We start from the raw sequence: 18,661 nt of genomic DNA, 5'->3' as shown, positions 1-18,661 counted from the left end.
ACAGAAACTGCCACGTGAATGCCTTCATCCTGGATCTGTGAGAAGCCTAGAAGGCTCGGCTGCCAAAGGCAGAGATTCATGGCTAGCCGGGGAATGGCCAGTATATCCCAGACAAGCTCCTGGACGATAGGGATTCTGCGCACCGTGCAGCCTGGGCTGGGCTTTTTGCCAAAAGGACACCAAGTTTCCGGCCTCTGAGGAGCTGAAGCATGAGCCAGTTAAAACACACACACAGTTAAAACACACGGCAGAGGGCATGACAACCACCTTGGGCTGGCTTACCTTCCCATTTCAGAACATCCCTGGCTCAGGCTATCTGGCACATTGAGAACCTTGGAGAGAGGGGGATACTCCTCTTAAATACAACTGTTTTTTTCTTCCCCGAGGTTACAGATGACCTCAGGTCTCACCTTAGATATCAGCATTTAAAACATGGCGGAGGTTCTAATTATCCTGGTCTACTTCTCTGTCTTGGACAATTCCTATGTTCCACCTCCTGCCGTTTCCGTACCTAATGAATGACTGGGAAAAAGTTGAGATCCTTGACTTTTTGCAACAGTTCTGTCACTTGGTTTGGTTTGAGCCTTTTTCCTGGGCTGAGGGCTTGCTGGACAAGTCAGTTTAATTGAAAACTCTCAGAATCCGTGTTTCTAATGGAAATGCTGCCTCCAGCTTCCTAGGACCGTAGGGATTAGTCTATCTTAGAGACCGCTTAATGACTGTGATGCCATTTGCTACTTGTTGCGAGGAAGAAATAAAAAGCTTGCTGGTGCATTTTCCAAATCTGAGGCAAAAACAAAATCTGACCTCAAAGACAAAACGAAACCAACCAACCAAACAAAACGGGGCGCCATCTGAAAACTAGCTACTCACTCCCATCCCCTGCGGTAGCTCCCTTCGTGGTAACACAAATGAGTGTGCATTTTAAAGAGCACAACTTTATTACCGAAGGGGAACACACTGAATGACATGCACTGACAAAATGCCACATTATTTGCTAATCCTAATATGTTATTCTTCCTTAAGATTTGCTTTTCTCAGCACCAATTCAATTACAGATGCTACAAATCCTTCTGACATTTAATTCTCTCTTGTCGGAGAGCAGTAAATGTATACAGTACATGCACAGCTCTCCCACTAAGATGTGAATATATACTGCAGCACACTAGCCTCTATGTAACATAACCTTTCTGTTCTGTCTTCTTAGAAAGGGGAAGGGAAGGAATAAATGCAAGGCAAGAAACTCACGAGGGTCCCATATAGCATCCCAGGCAGCTAGTGCTACCCTTCAGCTGCATTTAATTCTAGCAATGTAACAGCAGCTACACGACCATTTCAAAGGAACTACGTTAAGCTCACTTAAAGGAAAACTGCAGTCAGCACCCTCCTGCCACTCAGAGCTCGGTATGCATTCGTTTAAATGAGATGTTCTGCACGCAGGCTTTGGGCCGCACATTGTCACTACTCAGTGATCAGGACTCAGGCCCTCACAGGTTATCATTGCCTACAGACTATCCTCCGGAAACAGGCCCAAACGGGAGACGCAGAGGAGTTGGGATCTCCTCTCCTGCACAGTTCCCTGGAGAGTGGTCGGATCCGGGGTAAAAGCGGGGCTTCGTTACTCCGCTCTGTGACCGGAGGCAGGTGATCAGCCACTCTGAGCCGCTGAGCACAACCATCTGCCTCAGGGGGTCGTTTCTGCAAGGCCAGCGTGTTGAACAGGAGAGTGCCTCTCTGGGCCAGGGCTTGGCATCTCACAGGTACCCAGTAAGTGTCTGTCCCATTGAAATATGCCATATTAAAGCCCAAGGAGGGCTTTTTCCTAGTTCTTTAATATGACAGACTCCAGGCAAATACGTATCAGCTCTCTGGAGGTGAGGGCTGTACGTACACTCAGCACTGCTCTCAGACGCTGAGATGGTCCATAAACACTTGCTGAGCTCAAGTCACCAGGCCCTTTTCCATATCTGCAGAATGGCACCCAGGGTGACTGATGGCCCAGCTGCCCTGTGGGGTCAAGGCTGAAGGCCACCTGGGCCAGGTCTGATTCAGGTGTACCATCTGAGAATGGGGATTGTAAGTATTTTTATGTTGACTTTTCTCCCATCTCAAGTAACTTGAGTTTGTTATTTTACCCAACAGCAGAAATGCCTTAATGAGCAGGATGGGATACTCCCAAACGTGCAGTGTCCCCAGAGGCCAGGAGGCACACTCATGAGCCCACTCCACTCATCTCATAGTAAGGACTTCAAAGTGTGAGCGCCTCTTCCATTGCAAGCAACAGGAAGGCAGGGAGGACGGAACCAGAGTTTTCCTTAAAAGAGTATACAGCTGATAAAGAGGACAGAGACGTAAAGTACTTCTGAATGTACATTTCCCACGAGAGTTTCTCTCTGGGGAAAGATGCTTTGTGGACCTCAGGCATTTGGGGGTGTGAGGAGGATGGATTAATGAATATGGTGAAGTCACCCCAAAGCAGTGTCCAACCTGTAGAACTGGAATTCACATTTTGTGTTACAGCCTTGGCAACTCTCTAGTTTGGAGGAAACGTTCCTATCTGATGGCCTCCTTCCACCCCATGAGGGAAACAGCAGCATGTTGGATTATGGGAAGATCAGCAATACAATGACCTTTAAACGCCCATCATGGGAGTGCCATGGCCAAGAGACGATTTTCTCGGTCTACTGCCTTTCAACAGAATTTTGAAATCAGGAACTCTACGTGTTTTAGCCTTTGTGACCCCAAACTTTCCCACGGCCTATAGGACCACCTCAGTGGGAAACTGATCCCATAATTTTGGACGATGGGACAATGGCATTGAAATCATCTGAGGTGAAAGGTTTTCTTTGAAGGAGAAAGAGCTTGATTTAATGCCAGAAGAGATCTTTCCCGGTTAGTCAGCACGTGGTTCTACCCGTGATGGGCTCCAGAGAGCCTGACTTTCCCCTCCTCATTCCCTGGACACACAGACTGAATTGAAAGGGGTCCAAGAAGAAAAGGATTCCCAAGAAGACCCCAGAGCAGAGGAAATGTGGAGTTCACAGCAGAAGGACAACTACTCTCAAACTAAAGTCTATTTCCTGCAGAGGCCTGAAGACCCGTATGTTCAAATTCTGATTCTGCCTCTTGAGTAAATCACTCAACCTGCGGAGCCCCAGCTTCCTCACTTGCAAAACGAGACTGCTCAGGAAAAACCTCTCAGGGCTGGCTCACTCTCCCTGTCCCAACGGCTTTCCGTGGTGAGCTTTTGATCTAAACTGGCCTCCGCCTCTTTCTAGCCCCAGTCACTCCTGTTCACTTTACCCACTTTAATTTTTTCCCACAGCATTTGCCAGCGTCCACCATTATCTCGTGTCGTGAGCCTGGCTGCCCCACAGAAAGTAGCTTCGAGAACAGGGGCCTGCAGCGGGAACTCCACAGCAGCTCCGGGTCGGTCTTGTTCACCGCTGCATGCCTGGTGCCCCGCCCAGAGCCTACCACGTACAGGGGCTCCGACAGTGGTGCTCAATGAAGAGCAAATGAGACCATCTGTGAGTTTCCTAAGCCAAGAAGAACTGTACAAGCTAAACAGTACTACACTTGAGACCTATGAGCTATACCTGGAACGTGCCTACACAGCCCAGCTGGTTTTTCTTTATCATCATTATCGCTAGTCTACCATACAAGTAGCCTGTTTGCCAAATCTGGGACATGCTTTCGGTGGGGGCGAGGAAGATTCTCCCCCACCCCCAATGTTCTATTGAGTTTTTCCACACACACTTCAAGCAAGTTTAGCCGACTTTGAGGACATTCAAAATGACCACATGGTCATACAGCCCCTCCCAGAACTGATAATCTGGACCCAAAGGCCTTTGTGTGCTTTCATTGTCTACATTTAGACTGTCCACACGAGTCCGTGTTTCCTTCAGAGTTCATTTAGGGGACTCTAGTTGGCTCACCTAGAGTCTTCCATCATGCCTGGCATGGATTATCAGAGCCATTTAGAGTTTGCCCTCCACCCACACTTTTCTTACTGTGAGGGAGAGGTGGGATTTTTCTAGATCACTTTCTTATTTGTAGGGCAAGAGTTGAAAACATGTCTTGGGGAAGCATGACAGTTCTGGAATTTCTTGTTGGTGCCTCTGCTTCAAAAGCAGAAGACTGATGGCTTGCTTTGACAGTGCCGGAGGGCCATTCTTTGGCACACTGTGTATTTACCAATGCACTCTGCTAAACAGTCCCCAAAGGCCCTTCCTTTGCTGAAAGGAGGGAGGCAGTGCAGACATTTTTTAAAAGTTTTAAAATAAAATAGAAGGATAAATATGCTTAAAGCTATTCTATTCCACATGGGTGGCAATAACCACCAGCTGTCACCAGGAAACAGCAGATGTAATTGATAAAACAATTCAAAACTCTTCTGGGTCTGTCGTCAATAAAGTTAACACCCAAAAAGTAAATGAAAGGGTTCAAAGTAGGACTGGATAAGCTCCCCAGGTCTGCCAGTAATTAAATCACTCAACTACACACAAGCATAATTTTTTAATGCAGATTAAAGAGGAGGATCAGCTGGGCAACTTGCTTTGCTGGGGGAGGACGGAGCACCATATGTTGCTTATGAAATTGTCATTAGCTGAGGTAGCAGTGGTGAATGGGGGAGGTGGGCACAAGACAGACCATCCTTATTTCTAAGGAAATGCAGGATCTAGCAGCTATCCGTAATAAGGAAAGGATGAAATTTCTACCCAGATGGAACAGGGAACGGATGGTAATATTATTCATTACCACAGTTTAGCATTAAATGCACAACACCTACTCTAATTTATTGATGGACTGTTTAAGACGGGTGTTAACCTGTTTGTCTTGTATTATAATTGAATTCAGTCTCCAGGCTACAGAAATTTGAGAAGTTCATCCTTTCTCAATCAATATGCTCCCCTTCAGTGACCCATTTCAAGACAGCTTCATAAAAAATAATGTATTTTGTTTTAATAAATTTAAACACTATGACAGCTGCTCAATTTTTATTGGTTGCTTTTTTTTTTTTTTTCCCCTTCAGATGTCTCTTTGCTGCTGAGGGAAGCCAAGCTCACAATCAATAGTAATTGATTAATCAGCATCCCCTTTGAACAAAGGTGCTAATCAGTTTTTGATTAGTTCATCAAACCAGATGCAAAGGCAGCCCAAGCCTGGCCTGATAGATCATCAGTGTTCTACATGACTTATGGCTCCTGAGCAACACAGGACTGCAGTGTTCCTGGAGGGGTTGGGGGGGGGGCAACATAATTATTAATTTAACCGAATTATTAGGAGCACAAACAGTTGTTGGTTTATTGCTCCTGACTCGGGGGTGATGGATAGAACTGCAGCAAACCACATCTGACTTGGTGCAGAGCTGAGAGACCGGAGTGCTTCCTTAATTGATGACACTTGGGGAAGGGGTGGATGACTGATGTAGTCCCGTTTTCCTAAAAAGCAGAAAAATTACCTACACTATCTCAGTGATCCTTATCTGACTACTATGACAAGAGGGCTCAGTGAGGACTCAGTCCTTTCTCAGGGTCCTTGAAAAGTTCCACTTGCCACGGCCACGGTGTCAAAGCTGTTTCATTTAGGGTCAGAACACGAACTGAGAGCAGATTGCTTACAACCAGCATTACATTCTATGCAAGCAGAAGGACTTCTCTCTTCTTTTAAAAGAAAATCAGGATAATGTTTTTGCAATTTCTCTAAACACACCACCAGTAAGTGGCAAAAATGAAACACTCCCCTGACGGGTGGCTGTCTTTCTAATCTTCTGGTTATTTATCTGAATTCACAGGGATTTGGAACTTATTCATCCAACTAGTATCAATCGAGTGCCTACTACACCACAGGCATACAGCAGTGGACAAATCCAATATGGCCTCTTGGAGCTTCCACTCAGTGGAAAAATCGGACAGCTAAGCTCAAACTGGGCCACACTATGTTGAAAAATAAAGGCATCCTCCCTATTTTTTAAGTTTGACAGAAGCACCTAGGTGGCAAAAAATCTGCACCTTGAAAGCCTAGGTGGCTCTCATTTTCTCACTGGGTGAGACCTGGAGTCAAGGACCACCACCTCACAACCAACTCTTCAAGGGTGCTGAAGTGAAATCTCTCCAAGACAGGGCAATATGGAACCCTTGCTTCCAAACGCTGGTGTAAGGCTCTACAGCCCTACTCCTTAGTGCCTCCATCACAGGGATGAGGAAGGGGGCTTTCTCATTGATTTATTACGAATTAACTGATCCAAATGTTTAAGGAGCTGTAGCTGGTTGGCAGTGAAGTCCCACAACATCATGGCAGCTCATATAATTGTTTAGCTCTGACCATTTTGAATCTCCTCTCCCCCCCTCCTTTTTAGGATATGCTTCTTATTCTGGATTAGTAACACCTAAATCCTGGAATCAAGCATGAAACCTACTTTTGCAAGAGCTCAGTGTGCTGTGAAAAAGGTCTGAGGTGGATAATTAGTTTACATCATGGTGTGTGACAAAACAATTGCTCCCCCTTCCTCTGTGCCCCTCCTCCCCCCGTGCTTCTAAGATAACTATGACGTGGGTCTTCTAGTCTATTTTACAGAAGTAGATGGTCAATAGTTTTTTATTTTTTTAAAATAAGGATCTTCTCTCATAATCCAACATCCTTAAACTGCTTTGTAATGCAAAAAATTTCTCTTGAACCGTTATACACCCAGAGCATAAAAATTATTTTACGCCACTGAAAACAGCGGCTTTCGTACAACCAAAGATGACCTGACCTCCCTCGCGTTGACACCCTCAGTCCCAATCCGAAATATACATGCCACTAGAGCAGGGAAAAGAAGGGGGTGAGGAGGAAGAAAGTGTTAATAAAAATTTTGTTTTCCTTTAGTCTCAAAATCCACAATTGCTAATTAACTGCTCAGGAAACCAAATGGCCATTTTGTAGAAGTGGACAGGGCACCCACAGGTTGGACACGGCAGTGCCTTACCTAATGACTAGCCCTTACCTGAGAGGTCCTCACTGTCCAGTTCTTCTGCGGAATTGGGCAACTGAGTAAGGCCTTACAAGTAAAAACAAATCGTTTTTCTTTTCATTCCTCAAGGGACATAAACAAAACACTTAAGAACTGAGGATGAATTTCTTAAAAAAAAAAAAAAACATGAGCCAAATCTCTTGCTATCTCGCTCTTTTTTGGATAGCTTGAATGCATTAATCCATAAGTACATTTCTCCAATCATTTCATTTTGTTATTGATACACAATCAAGGCAGACAGATTCCTCAGTCTCCGCTTTCAAAGCACATGAAACATGAAGGTGAATGTTTAAAATCACTCATTCATAACAGCATGCAAAAATAAAAAAAAAAATAAAGCCTGATTGTTAGCTGTCGATGCTCTGACATAGCTCTTAAATACAAATACAGTTAGATGTTACATACTGATGTATGTAAGTTTTATTTCACATTTTACCGTAAATTGAAATCCTTTGCCAATACTGACAAATACATTTCATTATCAATTTATGACGATCTTGGATCACTTATTTCAAAATGGTACCGCATCTGCTACCTACAGATTGCAGGTTATGTCTTCATCAGAAAATCTGATTCGCAAAATGACTTTTTAAAAAGGAGAATTAAAAAAAAAATCAGTGGTATTCCTGCAAAATGAAACCCTCAAAGCTGAGAAAGCAGTTAGGTCAGGAGCTAATCTGGTGGAGGCCTGCAGAATCTACACCGAGCCACCAGGCACGCGGGCCAGCTGGGCCAGCTCTCTGCTAGCTCTGAGCTGCATTAAAGGAGGGGCAGAGAATGGGAGACAAAACGGGGCTGGCTTGGCTCGGGGACGGATTCCATTTCCTCATGCTTTACTTGCGGGCTGCTCCTTTCGTGAAGATCATTAACCACCACGAAATGGAGACAGTCAAGGAGGCCTTCACTAGCTGTTCCTTGACGTTCTGCTCAAAGTCCTGTCTGATGGCTCTGGGTCCTTTAATATGCACAATTTGCTAACGCTTCTCTAACGGGATTTGTTATTTTGGAAGAATACTTGTGGGCCTATGAAACCCGCAAGGACTTCGGGGAGAGGGGCGGGTCTTTAGTTTTCCTCCCTCCCTTCTCTTATAGCCAAGCACAGAGTATACTCTCAGCAAGCATTTGCTGAATGAATGATGTGGGAGTAATGCTCAGTGAGCTACCAACCAGAGCATGAAACAAATGCTCTGGAAACAAGCAATGTCAAAGTGATCGCACTATTTAAAAAAAACCCAAAGTAACAGAAACAATCATGTAGAAATGGTCAGTAACAGCTTGGATTGTAAGTTGTTTTATAAAGAATCCGAGTGAATATTGATAGCTAGGCTGGTGCCATGAAAGGGAGCCATCGTATCAGCTCTTAAAGAAGAGTTTCCATTACGAACCTTGGGTGCCAACATTCAAGGGCAGGTGCCAATTAGAAATGGGAGGGTTCGAGTCCACGGATGTTCCCAAACTATGGATTTAGGCAACAAAAGGGAAAGCAGTGAGTAATGCAATCAATTATAGAGGCAACTGAGTAGGGATGCTATCCGTTTATTCTGAAATCTGATTGGCTGAAAGTGTTCCTATTTCTAATTGGCCTTATCCATTGTATAAAGACTGATGAATACAATTATTTGAATAATTGTTATAAATGGGCAACATAAAGTACTTCTCTGTAGTTAATTATGAATTTGCAGTTCTCAGAAGGCTAATCCCTCACTTCTATGTGGCCCAATGAATATCAAAGCATTCTACATACGTGCTTGGCACCCACTGAACCATATTAAACAAGAATGTTTCAAGTAGGCAGCTTTACTGCTGAATGCCTGCTTCCTTGGGGAGGGCATTAGAAAGCTAATTTTAAAAAATAAAGACAAATATGTTTATGAAATATCATTGATATGCAAAGTTTCCCATTAAAAAGCAACAGACAGTTGATACACACCTCACTGAAGATGAAACTGTCATTTCTAATGGCATAAATTTTAAAATATACCAAATCAGCTGGAATCTACCACTCAGATTACATCTGAAAGTGGGAAGCCATTTAGATTAGTGGTGTTAAATTTGCTTTTGCACTACTGTTGTATTTAATGAATCTATAGTGCTCGGCCATAGGTGGGTAATTTTTGAATAAATATATAATTGGAAGAGTATACTGAAGCACTGGGTGTACAAGTGAGGACAAGCAAAATTTACCTTCTAGAATTGCTCTGACTTAGGTAGTCCTCTTTCATGTTAAAAATTCTACACCTCTTATTTTCTCAAAAAAACAAAGATGCACTTTATGAGGCAGACAATGTTTTTCAAAAGGAAACGTCACAATTTAACAGGACGTGGGAAATCCCTTCTTGGTTTTATTCTTTAAACTTCCATATCATGTTAAAGACCTTTCTTGTCACTTCTAATGAAAATGTATCCAATAAATTTCCTTAAGCTTTGTTAAACAGGTGAAAAGTTTAACTATTGGTCTAGGTGGGATTTTTTTTTTTAGCAATTAATTCGGAGCATGATAATTTCATGTATGCACGATAACGGTCTCTTCTACGGAGACGTGTGTTTGCTTGGTCGTGGTCTAGGACGGGCTGCACATACCCTGGGCCTCTCAGTGCCTCTGCTGTTGTTAATCCTCCTTTCCAACAGACATCACCGGCTTCTAAAAGTGGTGGGAGGTGGCAATCTTAAACCAGGACAAGGAAAACCTCAAACATTAAAAACAGCAAGAAATCCTAGAGATAGTTAAATAAAGTGAAGGTCAAGGTCAAGCAAAATTTCAATGTTTGTGGGTTCGGTGCATTAGGGTTTCCTTTTTTTTCGGAAAACGTCCTAAAAGAATGATCAAAGAAAACCTCAAGGAAACAAAAACGTAGCCCCCCTGGCTACCGTTCCCAGTAGGAAAAAGTAGGCGATGGTCTCTTTCTTACCTAAGCGGCATACATCTGATCACTTGGCCATATTATGGAAACTGTTACTTCCATCACCAGCCATAAGAGTTCAGACGCCCCCGGTAGTTTTAATCTAAAAGCTCAGTCATCCTGTTCTTCCTGCTTTGTCAGCTTTTGTTGAGAGTTTGTCCCTTCTTCCCATTAGCAGAAATTTGGTTCACGCCGTTAAACAGTAGCACATTGTTTCCAAACGGCATATCAAGGCTGAAACACAATCTTCAGGTCCTGCAGCCATTCGTAACCCTCTTTAGCTTTGCTCTTGAGTAGAACATACAATGTCTGCAGAGTCCCTCGACTGAATGACAGCCTTTGAATGCCACTGTTGTGTACTCATACAGAGAGATGTGCAGAGAGGAACAGACACAGATGGCGGACATAGAGGTTGTAATAATGCGCACTGCTGGCTATTTGTCTTTCGGGTGGGCTTCAGAAGTACCCCGCAATTGAACAGAAAGTTAAGATAAGAATTGCATGTGCTTTTAGGATTCTAGCAAGGCTTGCATTACTTATAAAATTTTCTAAGTCGGAGAAAGGGAGCTTCAGGGGGGTGGTGGCCTAAGGGCAGCGGACTAGGCTGTGAGCGTGTATCTAGCACAGGCCAAAGATTTTTGCAACCAAAACTGAAAGTGAAAAATTATTTCAGGGGGGTTCCCAGTTTGAGTCTTACCATAATTACATAGCGAATTAAAAACTATTGAAAAACTCATTTGGGATATGTAAATTCATGAAATCATCAGCCTCTGATAGATCAAGAGGTGGAAAGCAAAAGGAGAGGTAGACTAAAAAATCATAAAACGGGAGAGGGAGGAGGAAGGAGGTGAGGGAGGAGGGAGGAGGGGGAGGGGCGGGGAGGGAAGGGGAGAGAGAAACTCCAACCCAGAGGAAGCCAGCTGACTGCAGTGCAGCAAAAGCACAAGCACTATTCCAGACCATGGGCATGCGGTCACCCAAAACCTCACACAGGGGAGGCGGGTGGGGGAAGGGAGAGGGTACACACAGGGCTGAGAAAGAACAAGGCACAAGACACAGAGATGCGCCCACATTTGAACAAACAAAAACCATCACGCGCACCCACACATCAATAATCATAGTAACGACTATACCATCCGTGCTTTAAGTCACTCATGCATTTCTGCCATCAATTTCAGACCACGTGGTACCAGGATTTGGCAGAGTGTTTTTTGCATTGCTCGACATGCACACATAACACAGGATTCGTCCTGACCAGGCCTTAAGGATGAGCTCCAAAAACACAAGTGCTCAAGATCCTTGTTCAAAGAAAATCCCTTCAGTCACCCTAGTCTAAAAATCCCATTCTTACACTCGCTTTTACGTTTACCATCAATTCGATCCTTAAAAACACATTGTGACTGATTGTCGTTTGGTTTCTTTTTGGAGAAAATCCATTTGATTTTGAATCATGCCCATGCACTTCTAACCTTCCAATACATGCTTATTCCAATCAGATATTGGTAAGAACAAATGATCAACATACATCAACAACTGGTATACTTCATACGTACTCTAGCAACACAAGCTTGAATAAAGTATTTTAATGAGTCTTCAAAGGGAAAGCTTTTTATAAATTATTTTTTTTGTTTTTAGAAAAGAGAACTACAGAAGGAACTCCAGTATGAAAGCTTTTAAGACCAATCAAGCGGCCACGACAGGCTGACCTAATACGTCTTGTCATTTGAGTTGCCAAGTTCTCAGATCACACCATTCTTCTAGGCCCAGATCTCTCTCGTGAACATCTTAAGGTTATTCTCAGGTGAATCCAAGTCAATAGGTTGCTGCACTGATGTAGCTGGTTTTAGCCATAATTCACTCAAAGACAAGGGGTTCCAGATCTTCAGCTCTCTGGAAATCGGGTCCCCTGCTTTATAGTTTCCACCATATTCTATCACCTTTCCTGCCCTGATGACTAACCTGAAGACCATTTCCCCTCCGTCAAGGAAGATTCTAGATACTACTTTAGCTTTCATTAAAGCTTTTTGCTGTGGGCTGGAGAGTATGCTGTTTAAGACATCAGTAGGACCTCTTTGTGAGATGCTATGAGGATACCAGAAGGGTTAGGAGAATGTATTTATACATGTATTACATGGGGGGACCGACCTGGGTTATCACTTCTCTCCTCCTGCTGGTAAGGAATAGTGTGTGTGTGAAAGGGGAGGGGAGGATTCTTTTTTTTCTCCCCAACATCTCTTAGCTCTGGGCCATTTCTCATGTGCTGCCAGCCAGCAGACAACATCTTAGTGGTGTATCGCTGGCTAGAAAGCTGTCCTTGAACTAATAAGGCAGTGGTTGCTTCTCTGTTTCCTGCCACAGGAACGCTAGAAAGTCTTATTCCAAGTGTCTCTTTGTTACACCACAAAAGAGAGATCACTGTCACTTTCTCTCTTTCCAGGAAGAAAGACCTGATCAAAAACCGTGTCCTAGACCACGACTGGCCCCTAAGTTAACTTCTCATTTTTCAGGTCAGGGAACATATTTCCTACTTGGAATCCCTCACCCGACTCCCAGACCTACATCCATTAGAGTCACGTAAGTACATGGATTTTATCGAAGGGACCTAGCAAATAGAACTCTGGAGTCTTAGGAGATAAATGATCAATATTTCTTCAAAGATCTCACAGAATTCAGGAATCTTATGGTTACATTTGACCCTGGAGTCAATTATAGGAAGCTCAGAACTTAAAGCATCTTAAAAAGAATAGAACAAAATCTCTTGAACAACATTAAAATAGCCTTAAAGCTCTGAGACTAATCGATAAAAGTCAGGAAGTGCTCAATTAATGATGAAACCTACAAATAACGAAGCTTAATGGAGTGCAGTGTCTGAGCTGTAGCAAGCACTATGGGGCATTACCTTAGAAAGTGGAGATTTTATACCTAATTGATTTCTCATGATTGCCAGTGTATCTGGCCCCGTGGGGAGGGATATACAACTTCACACCTAAGTTCATTTTGCTTTCTCAGAATTCCTCATCAGAAAGTCCAAATAGGGGGGTGATGTGCCAAGCATCAAGGCCTGACCTTCAGGGACAGCTCACACAGGAAGGGTCTCGCTTCAAGATTTTCAACTGCCAAGTCCTCAAATGTAGGTCTGTTTTAAGGAAGTCAGTCTGCACTAGGAAGAGATGTTTTGCTAAAAAGTGCATGACCTGTAAAGGGTTGGCTGATCATCCCTGGTCACTTAAATGATGGATTCCAACACTGTACAATGTGCAACGTGATTTCAATAGGCCCTTTACCAAAAAACTTCCTCGAACTTAATTATTAAAATTCAGCCCAATTTTTAACTAACATATCTTTCTCTAAGCACAATATCACCAGGGTTAGAGTTAGGGAATAAAGTCATATACAGATGAAACATGATTCTAATTTTCTGATTGGAGACACACAGAAAAGTTACTAGAGTTATTCCGACCTCATAAGTCGGAGATGAAATTGAGAAAAGATGTCCCGATGGCTGTTTTGTTTTTATTTTTTTAATTACCTTTTGGTTACAACCTTAACGAACTTTTTAGTATTTTGCCTACAAGATACCCGCACACAAATGGTTTTTTCAGTCCCCCTTAATGCTGTTAAAATTTACGTCTGTGTCATTCCTGGTTTGGAGAGCTTTCCTGCACAGTGCGAGCTAGCATAAGCCTGCATGCACACATGGAGATTAAGAGTGAAGTGGCCCAGGTCTGAGACGTAGCTACGATCGGGAACATAGTTAAGAGAAGAGTGATGACCTCCCTGACCACCACCTCGTGAATTTCAGCAGGACTACCCTTCTGCCCTTACCTGTCCAGTAGCAGAGGAACTACTAAGTTCCTCTGAGGGGAAGGACCCCTCTTCCAAATGTACCTGGGACTCTAGCCTATAAGTAAAGAAAGCAACTGGGCCTTTAATCCAGAGGCCATAATTTTTAGGCTAATATTCGTTTTTGAAGTCCCTGGTGTTGCGGCGTCCGGTGGTGTTCTATCTGTAAGGGCCACGTACAGCCCATCTCCTGCCTTCAAGCCCGGGAGGCGCTGGCCTCGCCCTGGACAGCAACCACTGGCTCCCGAACTCAGAACAGAAATGACAAGACTCGACATCCTTTCAAGCCTTAAAAATTACAGTATATGTATGAGATCAGTCTACTTGAAACACGATTTCCCTTGAAGACTGCATTTCTCTTTTTCCCAGGCTTGCCTTGCCTCTCAGCAGCGCTGAGAAAGTAGATAAACAGTAATGTGATACCAACCGTGAACTGCTGGCTCTGTCGTCGCTGCCGTGTCTACAGACGGGAACAGAGGATTGGAGGAAGGGAGGAAACAGGAGGAACGGCATGCAAAAAAAGGGAAAATGGAAAAAAATGGAACAGATAATATATGAGCAAGCTTTCAAAGAACATTGCGTGACAAGCAATAATAAATGAAAAGCAAAAAGCATTTGAAGTGAGTTGCACTGTTTTAAGACATGCCTTCAGCTCAAAGCTGCGAGCCAGTGAGGAAAACAGTCAATTCTTTGGTTCTGGGGGTCTTGCCAGGACACATCTACTTGCTAGTCAATAGTCAGGGGAACATGCAAAGTGAGGAGAAACACCAGGGCAGACTCGGTGGCTCTGAACGCATCAAGGCTCAGGACTGGGGCAGAAAAGCTCAGCCGGCACGCTGGCGAAACAAGGGATTCATACATTCAAACATGGCCTTTGTTTGAAGCCAGCCCACGCGGGCACTCAGGCTTCGTGACTGCCAATTAGGCATCACTGAGTCACACTTTGAGGATCCTTTTACGGCTTCCGCTCAGATGCCTGTAGACGAACATGTGAGCTCAAGTTTTCCATCCCGTGTTATTATTTTGGCAGCATTCAGCTGGAAAGTTCCAGGGACTGGGAGGCCATGAGAATGAACCTATTAAAGGTTTCCCCAGAAGTTTCTGTATGCACAACCCCAGCCTCTCCCCATCTCCGGCCACCAGGAATCCATTCTTTGCTTTGCAGTGGTCACTGGGTTACAATCTAAGAGCAGAAGACCCCCATGGACACACCCGAGTCCACATAATTTGCTAAACGCCACTTGCAATCACGTGACATTCCACAAATTACAGTTGCCAGCCAACAGTTTGCTCCCAGGGCAGCCCCATGTTCGCTGTGGTGAGCTGCTGGGAGCCCGGCCTTCACGGCCGCAGCGGGAGACAGCGAGGCCGCCTTCGCGTTGCCAGATGCCCTAGCTGTGGAAGAAACTGCGGTCTGTCCCTTTCTTCTTCCATTTCCGATGCTGTTCAAGTTTCCTCCTCCTTCTGCCGGGCTTCAAACCAGGCCTGCTGTCCTGGCTCCTCATCACAGGAAATTGCTCAAGGGGCTCAAGAAATTTTCTTTTTATTTTTGGCTAGAGGGAAAGTGGGATAAATATCTAACAAAATGCACGACGACATTCTTTTTCCAGTTGGTTTTTCTTTTCTTTTTCTTTTTTTTTTTACACCACTCCTGTGGCCAACTTCATTCCAAAGTCAACCCATCTGGCCATGCTTTAGTGTTCAGCTCTACACCTCTCCAGTATGTTTCCTTCCACTATCCCCTTCTAGCCAGAAAGGGAGGGTGACATGAGCTCGTCATCTCTAGCTGGGGTGGGGTTCTTAGTTAAAACTGCAAGTAGTTCCCTATCCCCGCCCCTGCCACCCCAAACCCTTAACACAGCTATTTAAGCTGGTAATTTTTTCATGAGTTCTAGAGACTCCAAAAGACTCTTCTGGACTCGACACAGGCAATGTTTAAATGCAATGGAATGCCAATTTTTTTTTTTTTTTTAGGTCAAATGAGCCTGGTGCTTCTGATTTGCAAATTAAGACACATGAACTCACACTGGTGTTCCCCCTCAGTTGGCATGCTTTCCTCGGGACCCTATAACCATCAAAACAATTGCAGCCCTTCTAAGGAGCCAGAATTAACCAGCAGTTGGAGAAGCCACTGCAGCTTTAATGTAACTTATAGCTGAGTTTCTGAAGAATAGATGAAGGAAAGAAAAAACATAAAATACACCGCATAAGAACACAATACTTACTTACAAGTCAAGTCTGTATGCATAAAACAGCAGTAAAAAACAATACCAAAAATTGTACAGTTGAAACATCGCTACACCAGATCGCCATGACATAGTTGACACATCTCCTTACTTGAAACACCCAAGTCAAGTGTTAGTTTGAGGTGCTTTCAACAAAGGGGCAAGATCAAATGCACATTTGTACAGAAACATTATATGCACGCTAATACATTTTATGGATAGGCACTGGCTCCTTTCCAAAATTAAAAAAAAAAAAGCAATAAACACTTTGGCTGGTTATCTTTATAGTAGCACTTCTCATAGGCTTTAATTTTAGCAGGTAAATAAGTTGCATAAAATGAAAGAAAGGAGGTGGAGTAAATCCTAGAGGTTAGAGCCCTCAAAAATTGTATCTTAGCATGAACCGATGACTGCTCGATTTACTGTCTTCCTATATCGCCACACTGCCCGCTTTATCACGAAACTAAACTAAGTGACCCTAGGTGTCAGCTTCTGTGTGGTCACTAGAAAATGAATGAGCCAAGTCCACAGTGCAGCTTGCTTCCCCATTCTGGGGACGGGAAATCCATCAATTGCACCCAAAAGGGGAGGAGAAAGGGATGTGGGGGGGGGGACATCTTCTAAACAGTTAAAAGCAAACACATGTTCGAGTCAAACCACACAAGTGACTGCGGCTGGAAATGGCAAAGCCATGATCAGCAATGGAGAGGAGGACGCCGCAGACACACATGTTGGCCACAGAGTTCGACGGGGTTTGGAGGGTGTGTCGGGGGAGTTGCTGATTCTATTTCTCTAAGAGCATCTGGTGTGCTATCTGAACACAGGCAATTTCAAGTAAAGAATTAAAAAAAAATTCTTTAGAAGTGACTTTGTGCTCCCCGCAGGAGAGCACTGTGACAGAATCTAATTCTCCTTCATAATTGCATTATGACTTCATGCAGAAACCATAGACAGCCTGGCTCTGAAGGGAGTGCCGCTCTGTGAGGTAGGATTTATTAGGGGTGTCTTAATCAGAAGACTGGCGAGATGTGCCAGCCCACCCCTGTGGATCAACTTGTGGGGTCACTCCATTGTTTGATAACATTCGAAGTGTACGGGCAAAATGCAAAGAGTAAATTTCCAATATAAGTTGGAAACGCTGTCATTAGCTTGAAAAACGAGAGTGCGTAATTGTCCTAACAAAGACTTGTTTTCAACTGCATTTTGCTGCTGCCTTTAGAAACTCATCGGAGCTAGGCCTCCGAGAAAAAGAGGTCACAAAGAGTTGAGTTGGGCTGAAGGCAGCTGTAGGGTTATGGAATAAAAAAGGCCTTGCTGAGCTATTGTCTCTATTTTAATTATAATAAGGGCGAATTCATTGTACACTTACTTTATATGGTCAACAACAACAACAAAAAACAATCCCACGTTCCTGCAAGCCCAGTAAGTGTGTACGGCCTTAATAGTCACTCTTGAGCTGTTTTACGAGTATAATCAAACAAGGTATCCACAGGCAGGCCCTGCACTATTTGAAAGATGCACATTTCACTAAATATTGACTTCTCAGTCTCCCAGCCATACAAACAGTTTATGGCATTCTATCTTGAATAAATTAAACATCACCTATATTTCATGTGGCAGTGTAAGATATTTACAAAAGGAAAGGCTCTGACAATGTGTGAGATTAGAGACAGTAGCCGTTTAACCAAGTAGCAAAAAAAAAAAAAAAAAATTGCTGCATGAGAGGCAGCTGGGCAATATTTAGTTGAAACAGTCATGTGTAAGCTCCACTGTGGCACATTCTAATCCTTTCATATGGATTCTCTCCAACTTAGAATTGTTCATTGAGTGTGACAGACTGGGGGTTTAAAACTAATCCATAAATTAGTCCGTGGTCTCAAACACAACGGGTGCCATAAATGAAAATGAAAATCCTAGAACAAAATTAAATTCACAACCTTAAATACTTTTTCTTCTCCAATCGCTCTGTGGTGCTCCTGCTTTAGAACACACAGATTCACTGCAAGACTGCATTTTGGGGTGGGTGTGAGGAGGGTGTACATTCAAAAATGCACAGTGTAATAACCCAGAGGAACCCAATCTGCTCAAAAGCAGAGCTTAATTGTAAAGAATTTAAATTCTCCCATTTTGATTGTCATAAGCTTAAATGGAGGCGTACTAAGCAGTCCAGACATATTTTAATACACTTTCCCTGAGTTTATTTTCTTAACTAAAGTCAATAAGGAGCCAATGGGTTTTCTTAATTGAATTCCCCTTCAGTTTGTGTTACGGAGCTGCTTTAAATCTAGACACTAGGGCAGGCGAGGAATTCCCCTGACAATTTTATTTTCATAGTTGTGTTCTGCGGCCAATATATATTAAATATAGTTTTTTTTATTCATTTCTTTATTTATTTCTGACTTATTTGAAATCTATCGAAAGCAAAAATACGTGCTGGAAAATTAAACTTCAAAATTTATTTTCTACTGGATTCCCGGTTCATTTTCTTTCCAACTATGTTATGCTTTAATTAAACTCCCATTTCTCAGGGACTGGAGAAAGGAGACAAGAACAGAATAGAAGCTAAAAGGCCCAAACAGGAGAGTCTTGATAAAGCTCTCTTACTTCTTAAAGTCACCCTCCCCTCCCCCTGGGGAAGGGGCTGGGCACCAGGGAACAGCAGGATGGGGGGAGTGGAT

At 43.5% G+C, this 18,661-nt stretch overlaps 1 protein-coding gene across 1 annotated transcript in view; it reads right to left on the bottom strand.

Moving 5' to 3' along the window:
- CADM1 (cell adhesion molecule 1) overlaps positions 1 to 18,661 on the bottom strand; it is a 369,237-nt gene that overhangs the window by 9,262 nt on the left and 341,314 nt on the right. The window contains exon 12 of the mRNA XM_040630655.1: positions 14,186 to 14,218. Within this exon, the coding sequence (XP_040486589.1) occupies positions 14,186 to 14,218 (33 nt within the window). The remainder of the gene's footprint in view (positions 1 to 14,185; positions 14,219 to 18,661) is intronic.

This window comes from Ursus maritimus, unplaced genomic scaffold (genome assembly GCF_017311325.1).
Source record: "Ursus maritimus isolate PB19 unplaced genomic scaffold, ASM1731132v1 scaffold_16, whole genome shotgun sequence".
In the NCBI taxonomy this organism is placed as follows: domain Eukaryota; kingdom Metazoa; phylum Chordata; class Mammalia; order Carnivora; family Ursidae; genus Ursus; species Ursus maritimus.
This window is presented reverse-complemented; position numbering and strand designations above follow the sequence as displayed.